General features: G+C 45.3%; 1 protein-coding gene across 12 annotated transcripts in view; it reads right to left on the reverse strand.

The window, feature by feature from the left end:
* Nucleotides 1–9,670: 9,670 nt before the first annotated feature.
* The window catches only part of PKD2L2 (polycystin 2 like 2, transient receptor potential cation channel), a 55,231-nt gene continuing 47,947 nt past the window's right edge, over nucleotides 9,671–16,954 (reverse strand). For 3 of the 12 annotated variants that reach the window (XM_053302681.1, XM_053302671.1, XM_053302678.1), the window contains 2 exons: nucleotides 12,631–12,748; nucleotides 10,197–12,080 (listed from right to left, as the gene is read on the reverse strand). In XM_053302681.1, coding sequence (XP_053158656.1) covers nucleotides 11,980–12,080; nucleotides 12,631–12,748 — 219 coding nt within the window. In that variant the 3' untranslated portion in view covers nucleotides 10,197–11,979. The other 9 variants (XR_008317661.1, XR_008317662.1, XM_053302675.1 and 6 more) reach the window with 9 other exon arrangements.

Consider the following 16,954-nt stretch of genomic DNA (forward strand, 5'->3'; position numbering starts at 1 on the left):
AAACTTCTTTAAATACATCAGAAGCACGAAACATGCCAGGGAGGCGGCTGGACCATTAGACAATGAGGGAGTGAAAGGGATTATTAAGGAGGATATGGAGGTTGCAGAGAAACTCAATGAGTTCTTTTTGTCTATCATCACGGCAGAAGATACAGAGCGTATACCTGTTCCTGAACCAGACTTTTCAGGGATGGAGGCTAAAGAACTGAGTCAGATAGAAGTGACAAGAGATGACAATTCTAAACTGTCTGGAAAAACTGAAAACTAACAAATCGCCAGGGCCAAATGGCATCCATCCAAGAATCCTCAAAGAACTCAAATGTGAAATTGCCAACCTCCTTGCCAAAATATATAACTTATCACTGCAATTAGGCTCTATACCAGAGGACTGGAAAGTAGCAAATGTAACACCGTTTTCAAAAAGGGTTCCAGAGGTGATCCGGGAAATCACAGGCCAATTAGCTTAACGTCTGTTCCAGGCAAATTGATGGAAAGCATCCTCAAGGATAAAATTGTAAAGCACCTAGAAGAACAGGCCCTGCTGGGAGAGAACCAGCATGGCTTCTGCAAAGGTAAATCTTGCCATTTTGGAGTTCTTTGAGAGTGTCAACAAGTGTGTGGATCAAGGTGATCCAGTTGACATAGTATACCTGGACTTCCAAAAAGCTTTTGAAAAAGTTCCTCATCAAAGACTCCTGAGGAAACTTAGCAGTCATAGGATAAGGGGATAAGTACATATGTGGATTGCTAACTGGTTGAAAGACAGGAAACAGAGGGTAGGTATAAATGGAGAGTTATCACAATGGAGGGAAGCAAGAAGTGGGGTTCCCCACTTCTGGGGATCTGTACTGGGATCGGTGCTTTTTAACTTATTCATGAATGATCTAGAAGTAGGGGTAAGCAGCGAGGTGGCCAAATTAGCAGATGATACCGAACTCTTTCGAGTTGTGAAGTCCAAAATGGATTGTGAGGAGCTCCAAAAGGATCTCTCCAAACTGGGGGAGTGGGTGACAAAATGGCAAATGCTGTTCAATGTTGGCAAGTGTAAAGTGATGCACTTTGGGACAAAAAAACCCCCCAACTTCAAGTATACGCTGATGGGCTCTGAGCTGTCAGTGACTGACCAGGACAGGGATCTTGGGGTCATGGTGGACAGCTTGTTGAAAGTGTTGACTCAATGTGCGGCTGCTGTAAAAAAGGCCAATTCCATGCTAGGGATCATTAGGAAGAGGATTGAAAATAAAACTGCTAATATTATAATGCCTTTATACAAAACTATGGTGCTGCCACACCTGGAATACTGTGTACAATTCTGGCCACCACATCTAAAAAAAGGACATTGTAGAACTGGAAAAGGTGCAGAAGAGGGCAACCAAGATGATCAGGGGCCTAGAGCACCTTCCTTATGAGGCAAGACTACAACACCTGGGGCTATTTAGTTTAGAAAAAAGACTACTGTGGGGAGACATGATAGAGGTCTATAAAATCATGCATGGTGTGGAGAAAGTGGATAGAGAGAAATTCTTCTCCCTCTCACATAACATTAGAACCAGGGGTCGTCCCATGAAATTGATTGCCAGGAAATCAAACTGAAATACTTTTTCACACAAGGCATAATCAACTTGTGGAATTCTCTGCCACAAGATGTGGTGACAGCCAACAACCTGGATGGCTTTAAGAGGGATTTGGATAACTTCATGGAGGAGAGGTCTATCATCAGTTACTAGTTGGAGGGCTGTAGGCCACCTCTAGCCTCAAAGGCAGGATGCTTCTGAGTTCCAGTTGCAGGGGAGTAACAGCAGGAGAGAAGGCATGCCCTCAACTCCTGCCTGTGGCTCCCAGCGGCATCTGGTGGGCCACTGTGTGAAACAGGATGTTGGACTAGATGGCCCTTGGGCCTGATCGAGCAAGGCTGTTCTTATGTTCTTATTTTCAGTGAAAGAGTTAAGGGCATGACAGCTAGGGGGGGAACTCTGTGGTGCCCCCCTTTCCTTGATGCCCTAAGCACGTGCTTGTTTTGCCTTATGGTTAAGCCAGGGCTGGCTGCCTGGAGTGAGAGACCAGGTGGATGCTGGGATTCCTTCTGGTGTTGCCTGCTTTCTTTTGCTTCCCCTGTGGGGCTGCAGCCTCAGGTTAATATCTGTGGGAAGTGTGGGCAGGATTGGGACCAGCCCCTGAGTGACTCAGTTGTTCCTCGGGTCACCTGCTCAGTTTTGGGCTTTATAGGAAGGCTCCTTGTGGCGGCGGGCCCACCACCGAAGGGGTGACACCAAATGGGCCCGCCCCTTTGGCAGAGCCACTTTGGGGGAGAACGAGGGTGAGGGCTAGAGGGCTTCTGTTTAAATAGTTTTAAGCTGTTTTAGACTTGGGTTGAAGTTGCTGTAATGTGTTTGAGTTCATCTGGAGATGGGGGGGACAGGGGGCGCCTTCGTTGACTATGGGGCAGCTATCTCGGTGGTGGTGGTGGGGAATAGAAGAAGTAACATTGGCAGTTCAGCAGGCCATTCCAGGGGAAGGGTAGTTAGAAATTTAATAGCTGTCTCCCCTTCCGGCTGTCTTGCCAGCTCTTTGACCTCGGGGAGCACTGCCAACAACCCATGTAGCCTTTCCCTGCTCCTCTGTAATGCCAGGTCGGTCCAAAATAAATCTAAACTCATCCATGATTTGATCATGGATGAAGGGGCCGACCTGGTATGTATTACCAAGACTTGGTTGGGGGAGGCTAGTGGTCCAGTTTGGTGCCAGCTTCTACCTCCAGGATATTCTGTAGAGGAGCAGGTGAGGGGACGTGGGCGGGGAGGTGGAATGGCTGTAGTCTATAAGGATAACATTTCCCTTACTAGGGTCCCTGTCAGGGTGTCGGACCATATTGAATGTGTGTACTTGAGTTTGGGGAACAGGGATAGATTGGGACTTCTGTTGGTATACTGATCGCCCCGCTGCCCAGCGGAATCCCTTACTGAGCTCATGGACTTGGTCGCGGAACTCACGTTGGAGTCTCACAGGCTTTTGGTGCTGGGGGACTTCAATGACCATTTCGGGACCAATCTGTCCGGGGTAGCTCAGGAGTCCATAGCGGCCATGACAACGATGGGCCTATCCCAAGTGGTCTCTGGACCAACGCATATTGCAGGTCACACACTTGATTTGGTATTTTACTCTGATCAGGGTGGTATTCCATGGGTGGGGACTCCTGTGATTTCCCCATTGTCATGGACGGACCACCATCTGGTTAAGGTTGGACTTACGACCACTTTCCACCTCCGCAGGGGTGAGGGGCCCATTAGAATGGTTCGCCCAAAGAGGTTATTGGATCTAATAGGATTCCAAGAAGCCTTGGAGGGATTCAATGTTGGCTTTGCCGGTGATCCTGTTGATGCCCTGGCTGAGAATTGGAACAATTTGCTCACTAGGGCAGTAGACATGATTGCTTCAAAGTGTTCCCTCCGACCCGCTTCAAATTTGGCCCCTTGGTATACAGAAGACCTACGGGGGCTGAAGCGGCAGGGTAGGTGACTGGAGCGCAGGTGGAGGAAGACTCGACTCGAATCTGACAGATTGCGACATAGAGCACATTTAAAGATATATGCTCAGGCTATACATGTGGCAAAGAGGCGGTTCTTTTCTGCCGGTATTGCCTCTGCGAGTTCAAGTCCAGCGGAGTTGTTCAGGGTTGTGAGGGGACTAGTATCTGCCCCCCCCCCCACGAACCAGAATTTGGAGTCATCAGTTACCCGCTGTGATGTGTTTAAAGAGTTTTTTTGCAGATAAAATCTCTCAGATTCGGGCCGATCTAGATAGACTCCACAATTAATTTGCTATCTGAGCTGGAGGTGCCCAACAACTCCTCTTATGTGATTCGACTGGATTGGTTTCAGTTTGTGACTCCTGAGGATGTGGACAAGCTGCTTGGAGTGGTGAGGCTACCACTTGTTCTCTTGACCCTTGTCCAACATGGCTTGTACGATCTAGTAGGGAGGTTGTTGTAGACAGCCTGATGGAAATCATAAATGCTTCTCTGAGGGAGGGCAGGATGCCTCCTTGTCTTAAGGAGGCATTCATTAGCCCTCTTCTTAAGAAGCCTACATTAGATTCCTCGGAGTTGAGCAATTATAGGCCTGTTTCCAACCTCCCATGGCAGGGCAAGGTAATTGAGAGGTGGTGGCTTCTCAGCTCCAGGCACTCTTGGAGGAAACTGATTATCTAGACCCATTTCAAACTGGTTTTGGGGCAGGCTATGGGGTGGAGACTGCCTTGGTCAGCCTGATGGATGATCTCCAATTGGGAATTGACAGAGGAAGTGTGATTCTGTTGGTCCTTTTGGATCTCTTGGTGGCTTTCAATACTATCGACCATAGTATCCTTCTGGAACGTCTGAGGGTGTTGGGGGTGGGAGGCACTGTTTTACAGTGGTTCCACTCCTACCTCTCGGCTAGATTCCAGATGGTGTAGATTGGAGATTGTTGCTCTTCGAAATCTGAGCTTAAGTATGGTGTTCCTCAAGGCTCCGCACTTTCTCCAATGCTTTTTAACATCTACATGAAACCGCTGGGAGAGATCCTCAGGGGATTTGGAGCTGTGTGTTACCAGTATGCTGATGCCACCCAGATCTACTTCTCCATGTCAACTTCTTCAGGAGCTGGCATATCCTCCCTGAATGCCTGCCTGGAAGCAGTAATGGGCTGGATGAGGGAGAATAAACTGAAGCTGAATCCAGATAAGACGGAGGTACTTATTGTGCGGGGTCAGAACTCGAGACGATTTTGATTTACCTGTTCTAGATGGGGTCACACTTCCCCAAAAGGAACAGGTGCACAGACTGGGAGTACTTCTGGATTCACACCTCTCCCTGGTTTCTCAGGTTGAGGCGGTGGCCAGGGGTGCTTTCTATCAGCTCTGCCTGATATGCCAGCTGCGTCCGTTTCTCAAGATCAACGACCTCAAAACAGTGGTACATCTGTTGGTAACCTCCAGACTTTACTACTACAATGTACTCTACGTGGGGCTGCCTTTGTACGTAGTCCAGAAATTTCAGTTGGTTCAGAACACGGCAGCCAGGTTGGTCTCTGGGTCATCTCGGAGAGACCATGTTACTCCTTTACTGATGGAGTTACACTGGCTGCCAATAGGTTTCCAGACAAAATACAAAGTGCTAGTTATAACTTACAAAGTCCTAAACGGCTTAGGCCCTGGGTATTTAAGAGAGTGTCTTCTTCACTATGAGCCCCATCACCCATTGATGGGGTCATCTGAGGAGGTCTGTCTCCAGTTACCGCCAACTCGTTTGGTGGCTACACAGAGACGGGCCCCCTCAGTCGCTGTCCCGAGATTGTGGAATGCGCTCCCTGATTAGCCTCCCCATCTCTGGCAATTTTCAAAAAACACCTGAAAACCCATCTTTTCACCCAAGCTTACTCAGCTTCCTAATATTTTTGGTTTGTAATTTCTGGTTATTTTTGAATTGTTAAATTGTTTTAAAGTTTTTGTATATGTTTTTAACTGGTTTTATGTTATTGTAAACCTCCCAGAAACAAAAGTTTGGGGCGGTATACAAATTTGATAAATAAAATAAATAATATAAATGAAGCAATAAATAAACTCTGCTTCTTCAATCAACATCTCTGAAGAAACAAGCCTGACCATCCTGGCCTCTCCTGCTGCTGCAGCAGTGGGTGCAAGGGCTGCAGACGGACCATTCTTAGAAGAGAAGCCAGATGGTAGTTGGTCCCTGATGTTTGACTCTTCCCATCTGAGAATTGTCTCTCTGCAGCCATTGTACCTGGTTGCAGTAGAAGGAAAGAGCTCAGGACAGCCCATATCCATCAGATGTTGACCAAACATTGTGTAGACACGATCACTCCTAAGCGTCCTGCCAGCGACTCTGTCAATACCCTGGTGGGAACGTGGAATAGGAAACTCACCAGGGCAACAGACATGATCGCTCCTAAGCGTCCCTTCCGATTTGCTTTAAAAGTGGACCCTTGGTATACAGAGGTGTTACGGGGTCTGAAGTAGCAAGGTAGGTGACTAGAGCGCAAGTGGAGGAGAACTCGGCTTGAATGTGACAGGACACAGCATAGAGCCCATTTGAAGGTTTATGCAGAGGCGGGGCATGTAGCAAAAAACCAATTCTGTTCCATGCGCATTGCTTCTGCAGGGTCGCGTCTGGCAGAGCTGTCCCGGGTTGTGAGGAGTTTGATTCAGGCTCTTTCCAATACGAACCAATTCCCGGGGACTTTGTTCTGCTGTGATTCTTTCAATGGGTTCTTTGCAGACAAAATCTGCTGTATTTGGGCCGACTTGGACTCCACTGTATCTGCAGAGTCTATTAAGGTGGTGTCCAGCAATCCCTCCTGCAGTATTAGATTGTATCAGTTTCAATCTGTGATGCCTGATGACATGGACAAGCTGCTTGGGGCGGTGCGGCCTACCACTTGTTCTCTGGATCCTTGCCTGACATGGCTGCTTTTATCTATCAGGAAGATTGTTGGGGATGGCTTAGTTAATATCATTAACTCATTGCTGAGGGAAGGTAGGATGCCTCCTTGTTTGAAGGAAGCAATTATTAGACCACTTCTTAAGAAGCCTTCCCTAGATCTCTCAGTGATGGACAGTTATAGGCCGGTCTCCAATCTCCCATGGGTTGGGCAAGGTGATTGAGAGAGTGGTGGCTAACCAGCTCCAGGAGGTTTTGGAGGAAACCGATTATCTAGACCCATTTCAAACTGGATTTAGCGAGGGCTATAGGGTTGAGTCTGCCTTGGTCGGCCTGATGGATGACCTTTACCGGGGAATTGACAGAGGGAGTGTGACTCTGCTGGTTCTTTTGGATCTCTTGGCAGCGTTCAATACCATCGATCATGGTATCCTTCTGGGTCGCCTGGGGGAATTGGTGATAGGAGGCAATGCTTTGCAGTGGTTCCGCTCCTATCTCTCAGGCAGATTCCAGATGGTGGAGCTTGGTGACAGTTCCTCTTTAAAACGGGAGCTATTATATGGAGTCCCTCGGGGCTCCATTTTTTCACCAATGCTTTTTAATATTTACATGAAACCGCTGGGTGAGGTCTTCGGGAGATTTGGTACAGGGTGTTATCAGTATGCTGATGACACCCAAATCTATTTCTCCTCCTCCTCCTCCTCCTCCTCCTCCTCCTCCTCATCATCATCATCATCATGAAATGGCATTCACTCCCTAAATGCCTGCCTACAGGCAGTAATGGGCTGGATGAGGGATAACAAATTGAAGCTGAATCCAAGCAAGACGGAGGTGCTCATTGTGGGAGATTGGAATCTAAGGGATGAGTTGGATCTTCCTGTACTGGATGGGGTTACACTCCCCCAGAAGGACCAGGTACACAGCTTGGGAGTGCTCTTGGATCCAGGCCTCACCCTGGTATCTCAGGTGGAGGCTATGGCCAGGAGCGCTTTCTATCAGCTTCGGCTGATTCGACAGCTGCGTCCATTCCTTCAAGAGAATGATCTCAAAGCAGTGATGCATCAGCTGGTAACCTCCAGGCTTGACTACTGCAATGCGCTCTATGTAGGGCTGCCTTTGTACGTAATTCAGAAACTTCAGTTAGTCCAAAATGTGGCAGCCAGATTGGTCTCTGGGGTAACCCGGAGAGACCATATTATGCCCGTCTTAAAACAGCTGCACTGGATGCCAATATGTTTCTGGGCGAAATACAAAGTGCTGGTTATTACCTTTAAAGCCCTGAACGGCTTGGGTCCAGGTTACCTTAGAGAGCGCCTTCTTCGGTATGATCCCATCGCTCGTTGAGGTCATCTGGAGAGGTCCGTCTCCAGTTGCCACCAGTACATCTGGGCTTCTCTGTAGCTGTTTCTGGCCTATGGAATGCACTCCCGGCAGATATCTGCAGTTTAGGCTCGCTGTCAGCCTTTAAGAGAGCCCTAAAAACCTATTTATTTGGCCTGGCCACCATCCAAGGCTTATAAAGTGTTGTTGTTTTAAAAAGTATTTTAATTGGTATTACATAGCTTTAATCATTTTTGAATTGTTTTTATGTTGTTTTAGCATTGTTTTAATTCTAGGTTTTATGTCTTTTTAAAAGTTATTGTACACCGCCCAGAGCCTCTGGATGAGGCGGTTTATAAATGTAATAAATAAATAAAAATAATAAATAATAAACAAGGCCTAGCGGAGACCAAAGACTTTGGTGCAGGATGATCCGAATCTGCCTTAGATTTCTTGGCCAAAGGGGCCTCCAACGCAGGAACTGATGGGGCTGCCTTCTTCCTAGATATAGGAAGGAAATGTTGATCAGCCGGTAAATCACGATGTGATTTAGACGTCGTTGTCTTCCTCTTAGGTACTGAAGTCACAGGAATCGAGGGCAATTTCGGTATCACAGGTGTGGAACACTGCGGAGGATCTTCTGAGCGCACCGGCTCACTCGAAGTTGTCGAAAAAACAGTAGGAGGTGCCAATACTGGTACTGAGTCCAGGTTTTCAGCCTGTATGGGAGCAGACACTGAACGCTCCGATGAAGCCATTTTCACGGATCACTTCAACAATAAGGCTTCTGATGACCAAAGAGCCAGATCCCATAGGGTTGCGCGCAGGCGAGAAGCCCTATTTTTGTGAGTCTGTTACGTAAACTTCTGACAGTGCAGACAGGTCTTGACAATGTGGGATTCCCCCAGACACAAGAGACACTTAGTGTGAGTATGGGGGGAAGGGATCTTAGATCCACAACAGGCACACTTTTTGAAGTTCGTCGTGCCCAGCATAAATGCCGAAGGCCAGCTGGACACCACACTCCGTCCCAGCCGGGACTGGAGCTCCAAAGAAGAAAGACCGTAAAAACCAAATCGCCAATAGAAAAAATGCTACTACACGAAGAAATAAAGAAGAAAAGGAAGAAAAGGGAAAAGCAGGGAGAAAAACAAGGGGAAAGACAGATCCTACTCGTCGTTGAGCTGCAAACTCCACGATGTTCACCGAAGCATGGACAACAAAAGACTGAGGGGATGAGGAGTGGCACAGCCGCATATAGCAGCTGGGGGTGGGGTTCCTGACCAAAGCAGGAGAATAAAGTTTGTTAGATTCCAATGAGGTCTCTGCGCAGGCACATAGCCCATTAGTGTAAAAGACAGAGACCATGTCGAAGAAGTCATCTATCTGTACAGCATTACTTTGTAGAAGTGTGCAAGGAACCAGGTCTGTGCACACCCAGGAGATGAGGGATCACTCTAAGGCATGGGAAGGGTACCCTTACCTCCCCTGCAGTGCTTTGCCCTCTGGTGCTGCTTCAAAAACCGCTGGGGCGGGGCAGCTGTATACCCTCTGCCCACCCTGGTCAGTATAAAACTGGAAGTGGTGGGCACATGTTGCTGACCGGGGCAGCAAGAGGGCATACAGCCGTCCCGCGCCAGTGGTTTTTGAAGCAGTGCTGGAGGGAGAAGCATGGTGGGGGAGGTAAGGGCACCCTCCCCATGCCTTAAAGTGTTCAAACATGGGGTTTGCAAACTGGTTTGCTGTTTGAGGAATAGAACGCTGAACCAGTTCGTGCACATCCCTACTGCTTCGAATGGGATGAATATCTGAATGCACATGTGGAAATTTGTTTCTACATGCAATTAGTTTCTCAGGATTAGACTGTTTTATCTTTCTTTTTAGTCCCTTGAACACAAACTATCTACTAATTAATCAGATGCAGAACTGAATGACTTTATTTAATTTCTCATGACATTGTTTGGCTTAATACATCACTAGCATAGTCAATCTTTCATATTAAAATCTTCTTTTAGTATCCGTGAAGGGATGCCAGCTCCCAGCACTTCCAAAATGAAAGATTTGTTCTTTGACTCTTCTGTTCTGATCAAAATAATTAAAAAGAAAAAATTAATAGCAGCAAGAATTTGTTCTTTAACATTTCTTACCTGGTTCCTTGGCTCAAGCATGCTTACAGTCTCAGAACCTGAGCCTAGGCAGCCTATCTGCCTGACACTCAGGAGGCAAAGTCCTAGCAGAAGAATGCGTTAAAAGAGGGCTGCACTTCAGTTTCATCCCAATTTATCTTAAAAGCAAACTTACATATATAGGCATTTCAGTGATTTCCCATTATTTCCTATGGGCAATGTATTGGCTCTGATCTGATTTGGCCCTCTGTATCAGCTTGATTTGATGTAAGCTGCCCATTTCTATCAGCGAATCAATACAAGTATATCTGGAATAGATCACAATTGGAGCAGGTTCTCTGTTCTGTAAACAACCCTAATCTCTAGTGTATTTTAAAGCTGACAGAGTTTCTCATATATTGCAGATAAAGAAACCAATGTGTGCACAGCTTCCCCAATCAATGGACCTGCAGTGAAGGAAATCCCCACTGCCATTTAAATACACGCGTTTTGTAAAACATAAAGTGACCCTCAAGATAGATGGTTCCTTTATATACTGATGAGAACACAGAACAGAAAGTTATGGTGGAGATACTGGAATGGACCCTAAAACAACTAAGCATCCTGAGTCAGCCAGTTTGGTTGCTGGGAAACTATGATATCCCTGCTCTAAAAGGTCAAATTACACAAAACATTAAGCCCATCATTAATAGATGGGCTTAAAACCAGACGCAAACAGGAGCTGTTCCTTTTATATTATTAAAATAGTCATCACAGGAGGCCCAATCTGAACTGAGACTGCAGCACGTGGGAAGGAGGTTAACATTTCCCCCTGTACTTTTTCCTCCTCAAAATCTCCCTGAAATTGTTTGCTGCAAAGAGCCAGTTCAGAAGAGATTTTCAGTATAAAAAAGCAGAAGGAAAGTGTTTATCTCCCTCCCCATGCACCATAGTCTCGATCCACATTGGGGTTTTTGTGGCCATTAGAGAGAGAGAGAGAGAGAGCGTATATCCTGTCTATGCCTGGTTTTAAGCCACTATCGATTAACGATAGGCTTAATATAATATGTCATTTAGCCTTAAGTTTATGAATGACTGTTTTCCTGAATAATGCTCAACAGCATATGAGGAGAGAGGGAAGCAAATTGTGACAATTTATGCAGAGGGTGCTTGGGAAGGAAGATATATCAATTGAAATGTGATGTCATCCTGTTGGCTTTATTTCTATTGCCCACAGGAATACAGGCAAGAGGGAAAGCTTGAGGAACAATTAAAGGGGGGGAGGTACTTTTTGGGGCAGACAGAAAAGCTCTTTGAGGGGGAATGCCTCCAGTGGTTAGAGGGTGATCTGTGACCCCTGCTTGTCCAGTTATTTCATCAACAGTTACACAGTGAGAACAGGAGCTCTTCCTTGCTTTCCTTGGACTTCCTCCTTTTGGACTGAATATTTGGTGACTGTTCACTGTCACCAGTTCATTGTTCACTGGCTCTACTATTCCCATGTTTTGGTTTAACCAGGGTTATAAATTACAGGTGTTAAAAATGTGTGGTGGGGGCATTGTGATATATGTGACATGAGCTGGAGGAAACTCTACAGTGACAAGTTGGAGCACTGCCCAAGTTGTTGTTGTGTGTGCCAGTGTGGTTGTGGAATATTGCACAACTTCAAGTTAGACTGGGACTGCCTTCTTCTGCTGTTTACAGAGACACAGTGGCACAGGCAGTGCTTCAGCTGCCCATGTTTCACTGCGCAGGATGTGAGCCATGGCTGTGGATTGAATTTTCTGTCCTGTATTCTTGTATTTTGTTTACATGCTGGTTGTGGACTGAAATAAAGCTTATGATGATGTGAGCTATGATGTTTAAAGATAAACAGACTTGCATCCATCTGCAGGCCACACAACAAATGTGTGACAGTGGAGTATTGCCTGTGCTTGGAACTGAATGTCTGGAATTACTCAGTCACCTGTAAGCACTAAATAGAAGGGACCTGTACTGGATTCCTTTTAACTTCCTCCATGGCACAGAAAATTGTGATGGTTTCCTCATCACATGACAAGGTGGGCAGTGAGTGTATTCCTACTTTTTGGCTGGGCAGGGGGAGAACTAAAATACTAATTATATGCCTAGCATGAAAAATAGCATGCTCTCACTTGCATTAGTTTGGGTGTGACATCGGTACATCACTCTGAGTTCAGGGCAAGAATCAAAGGAGAGAACTAGAATAAATTGCAAGTATTAATATACATGGAGCATACAAAAAATACAGTCTTATTTAACTGCTATGAAAACTACTATCATATCTAACAGTTGGTCACTGGAGTGAACCAGCTTTGCACCATTTATCTTGAAAATACCTTAAAGACAAAAAGACTGGTTATCACCAAGACACAAAGTTGCAAGATTGTGCCCCTGCCCCAATGAATGATTTCTTCTGCTCCATACAAATCCTTGTGTGGCACATCAGAAACAGAACAATGGAGATGTAGCAACGCTAACGGGAACACATGTGCCTAATGCTGTGATTGCTGTTTCAGAACAGCCCAGCACTGGGCTGAGCCCCAGTCATAACATTAGCCCCAGGGGCGTAGCTAGGGGAGAGGGGGCCTATTTTCATCCCTCTCTCTGGTAGCCCCTCAGAGTGAGTGAGATAATGAAGAAGAGAGGGAGGGGTGGAGCTGGGGGCCCCACAGGAGCTCAGGGGGCCTGGGCTCTTTGAACCTATTCGCTCAATTATAGCTACACCCCTGATTCGCCCTCACTCCTCACCTCTCAATATTGTTTGTCTGGTGAATCTCTGTAACTTGGAATATTTCTCACAGTCACATTTAACTTGGTGGTCAAGTCCTTCATTTGTTTCTGTAGGTCTGCTGTACATCTGGAAAGCCTAGAACCAAAGGGAAAAATAAAAATCCAACAAATGCATAGGAGGGCCGGGCATTTGTGGGCTCTAGAACCCTTGCCTATTAAGGGGGCAGGGGATAGGTCTCAAAGCTCCAGTGCCAGAAATTAGGATGTTAATCCTAATCATCTCAGCCCTTCTCTTCATCAAATCTCCTGCATGACTTCTCCAGTTATTTTTGTGTAATGCTTCTGAGCACTATTTAGAGTCCTGTGTGTTATTTTGACATTGCATCGAAATCTGTGTCTGGGTAAGTTAATGACTCGGCAATGGCACTAGCACCAGCCTACAGCAAGGAGTGATGAATCATCCCCAGCAGTAACTATACCTTTCTGCTTTTTATGCTTAGGGAAGAAATCAAGGATTGAAAGCCCAGTAGAGTCAGTGAAATGCTGATTGCTTGCTTTTTTCATTTTTCCAGTATCTTTAACAGAGCCTAATCAAAGTTAGTTTTTCAAAGAGAGATTATATTTCCATGTATCTGCAACATGCCCTTCCTGCTTCCCTTGGGCTTGCTGTTTATATGGTCATGCATCTGACTGGATCTTTCTGCTACCCTCTACTGGACAGAATGTTGAATTTCAGGCTAGTTTCAGCATGTAATCCCTGAAGCAGTGGGGAGGAGGTGGTGGTGGTGGTGGTGGAGGCAACTCAGCCATTTTCTTAACGAGATATTAGAGAAGGCTCAGAAGCTGCCTCAGAGTTGAACCTCCAGAGACGTATCTAGGGAAACTAGTGCCTAGGGCAAGCACTGAAATTGCGCCCCCTATCCAAACATCTGACACTCATCTTTCAGATAACTTTACCATAATATCAGCTGAAAAATACAAGTCAAGCTCGTTAATCTTTTAATATTTCAAAAACTATTTAGCAGTGGATGTAGCCAGACCAAAAAATGCTGGGAAACGACAAATTTCAGTATGCTGGGGCTCATGGAATACCCAAATACGATGTGGAGGTGTATTTGGAAAACTAAACAGAAGTGCCTGTCTAATTCTCTACTATGCATTGTAGCATCACCATTACATAAGTTCTAAAAATAACTGGAGAATTTGACTTTTCCCAGATACTCTGAAAATAATTAAAGGATATGCAGAGTATATTCCACTGCTTGGAATATATTCTAGTATTTCAGAAAGACCATTAAAATGAGAGAAAGAGAGCAAGAAACTCTCAGTGGGCCTTAATACTAAGGATTTCACACTGATTCAAAGACAAACTCACCATTAATAGTCATATTATTAAGACATCACATTTAACTCACTTATCACAAGAAGCAAAGTAAGAGCAAATGAATACAATCCTAGCTCATAAGCTTCAGCTCAGTATTCACAAGCCCTGATTCTCTGTACATAGTGCCAAACTGAATATGTATACAGTGACATATTATATTAAATTAATTTTTTAAAAACCTGTAGCCCCTTCGGGGGGCTTCCTAAAGGCCATGGGGAGGTCTGCAAAGGTTATCCCTCCCCCCCGCTGCCCTCTAGGGCCTTGCAGGGACCATTTGAGCATGTGCGGTGGCCATTTTCTAATTTTTTTTAAAATGGCCGCTGAAAACAAAATGGCCACCACACATGCTCAAATGGCCTCTGCGAAGCCTGGTATGGCCTAGGGCCTCACAGAGGCCATTTGAGCATGCGCAGTGGCCATTTTGTTTTTGGTGGCCATTTTTAAAAAAATTAATTTTTAAAAATGACACCCCCTTCAAGTGGCACCCGAGGCATGTGCCCTGCCTGCCCCACCATAGATACGCCCCTGTGAAACTCCCATGATAAATTCATATTAAAAAGGCAAGGGATTTTGTTTTGAAAATTGTTAGTCATTGTTAGTCCTCTAATGAATGAAGATGAAAGCTGTGTACTGGGGACAATGACACAAAGCAGCATACTTCTGTAATTCATGATGAAAAACTGCATCGCGAGATCCTTTCCACTTGTCCTTCCTGCTAGAATCCTGCCAAGAGACAGTCAGTCACACTTACAAAAGGAAAAACAGCCATTCTTAAGCAACTTCCCCTCTGCTCACATACTGCATAACACATTTACTCAAGCAAACATGTTTTAGAATACACATGCAATGGAAAAGACAGCTCCAGTTGACAAGGCAAGCCAGTTTCTGTTGTTAAAAAGCATTCCTGTTATTGATTCATACAAACAAAAGGGTTGAAGATGAGGGTACCTGAAGGGTTGGGTGATATGTTGTAATTCCATAAAACCACAGCAAAATGAAGCTTCTTGAAACCCACATTTCTAGTCTTACTGATGGTGTAGATGTTTCAAAATGTGTGTGAAGCTTTTTCTGAAAACTCAGAAAGCAGAGGAGTGACTACAAATCTTGCCAGAGCATGACTTATTCTAACATGACCACCAACTCATATAGGTGATGTTGCTGGCAGTCCAGGTGATGTTTTTGCACACCACTTACTTCCCTGTGAAAACAGCCTACCATTCTGTGAAATATCCGTCTTTCTATCCTAAACTGATCACAGAAGCAACAATATTGTGCACAGAGGAAAGGTGTGGGTGGGCCATAGTGCAAACTTTTAGTGTTTACCTGCCTAGGTGGTGAAGTATGTGAGGATTGGCTCTAAAAGGCATGCCCCCACATGCCCCTTTCCTTCCACACCAGAGTGCAATGATCTTTTGGCCCTTCTATTTTTTTTAAAGTTGTATTGATGTGTTTGCACAGTAGCACTCTTCACTTACTTATCCAAGACAGCAGAGATCAGGAAGATTTAAATGGCCTCAAAACTTTAAAGTATGTTTGCGCGAACTCCAGGTTGTATCCAACTGAAATTTGAGGGGTATAATAGCCTCACAAGGGTCTACCATGCATTCAGTTTTCATCCCATTCTGACAAGAAACAAACCAGCTATAAATATTGTAGTGATTTCCCAATCTAGCATATGACCAAAGCATCAGGGGAAAAGGCAAAGACAGCCCAGTGTAGTATCCTCCGTGCCCTCTTCCTCCGGTTGCAACAATCCTAGCAATCTTCCTCCTCCTCCGCTTCCTTGCTGGGTACACCCCACAAGCATGTATGTATGTATGTATTTATTTCTAAAGCAGTATTTGTGCTGTTGTACTTATTGTCCCCCTCTCCAGTAATTGAAGCAATGTATCTTTTTTTTAAAAAAAAGGAATTAAATTGTGATCACTGCAGCACAGTAGATGCATGTTTACCCAGAGGTAAGTCCTACTACTTCAATGGGTCTTACTCCTAGGACAGTGTACATAGGATTGCAGCCAGGGATAATTGGAGAGGATGAAAGGGGAATAACTCAGCAGGATTTTCAGGAAGTAATTTTATTAAGACATCAGCAATGAGGCCAAGAGAATAAGGAGACCCTTGATTTCTTTCAATCCAAGCTCCATGGGAATTTTGACAGAAGTTTGTGTGGTGAGGGTGAAATGCTACAGAAGATCGGTAAGCTAGAAACACAGTAAATTGGAATTGCTCTATTGCAACTACATTTCAGCACTTTAGGAGGTGGCGAAAGTTGGAGTCATAGGGAGAGACCGCAACTTCTACATCCACCCACAGAAAATAGTGGGGTGAAGTAGCACAAGAACTGCCAAGCGCAGATGCCCAATAATAACACCAAAGGCAGGTTAGTGCAGGAGCTGACAGAAGTCCTCCATCTGGAACTCCTCCAGCCCTTCAGTGGGTAGAGGGAGGGGCTCAGCATCCTTGCCCTTCCATGCAAAATAATAAATTCGGAAGAAATTTTCCACTTCTTAATTAGCAACAGAAGGGCCAAGTAGCATTCCTCTGGGATCAGATTTCATTCAGAAGCCCCCACTTGTGAACTCTAGTTTAAAATATCATGCACAGTGGCAGCTGGTATTGGCGGCGTTGGGGTGGTCAAGGTGAGGCTTGTTCTCACCTTTCTCGTTCTACCCCTGCTGTCTTGCCTAGGCTCACAGGCTAGTATTCACTGGGTTGGGGATTTTCGGTAGAGAGTGAAGCACCCAGGACAGGCTAAGAAGAATGAGAATGAGCCGGCCAGCACTGCCCATACTGGCCGCCACTGATCATGCACCAAAAAAACCCAAGTACAAACTGCAAAACCTTTTGGCATTTCAGTACTTGGTGGAAGGTTTTGCTATCAAAGAAAACTATGTTAAACTATGTTATCTTTTTGCTTTTTGTCAACATTACACAGTTACCCTTAGATTGTAAAAAATT

Source organism: Hemicordylus capensis, chromosome 2 (genome assembly GCF_027244095.1).
Source record: "Hemicordylus capensis ecotype Gifberg chromosome 2, rHemCap1.1.pri, whole genome shotgun sequence".
Lineage (NCBI taxonomy): Eukaryota > Metazoa > Chordata > Lepidosauria > Squamata > Cordylidae > Hemicordylus > Hemicordylus capensis.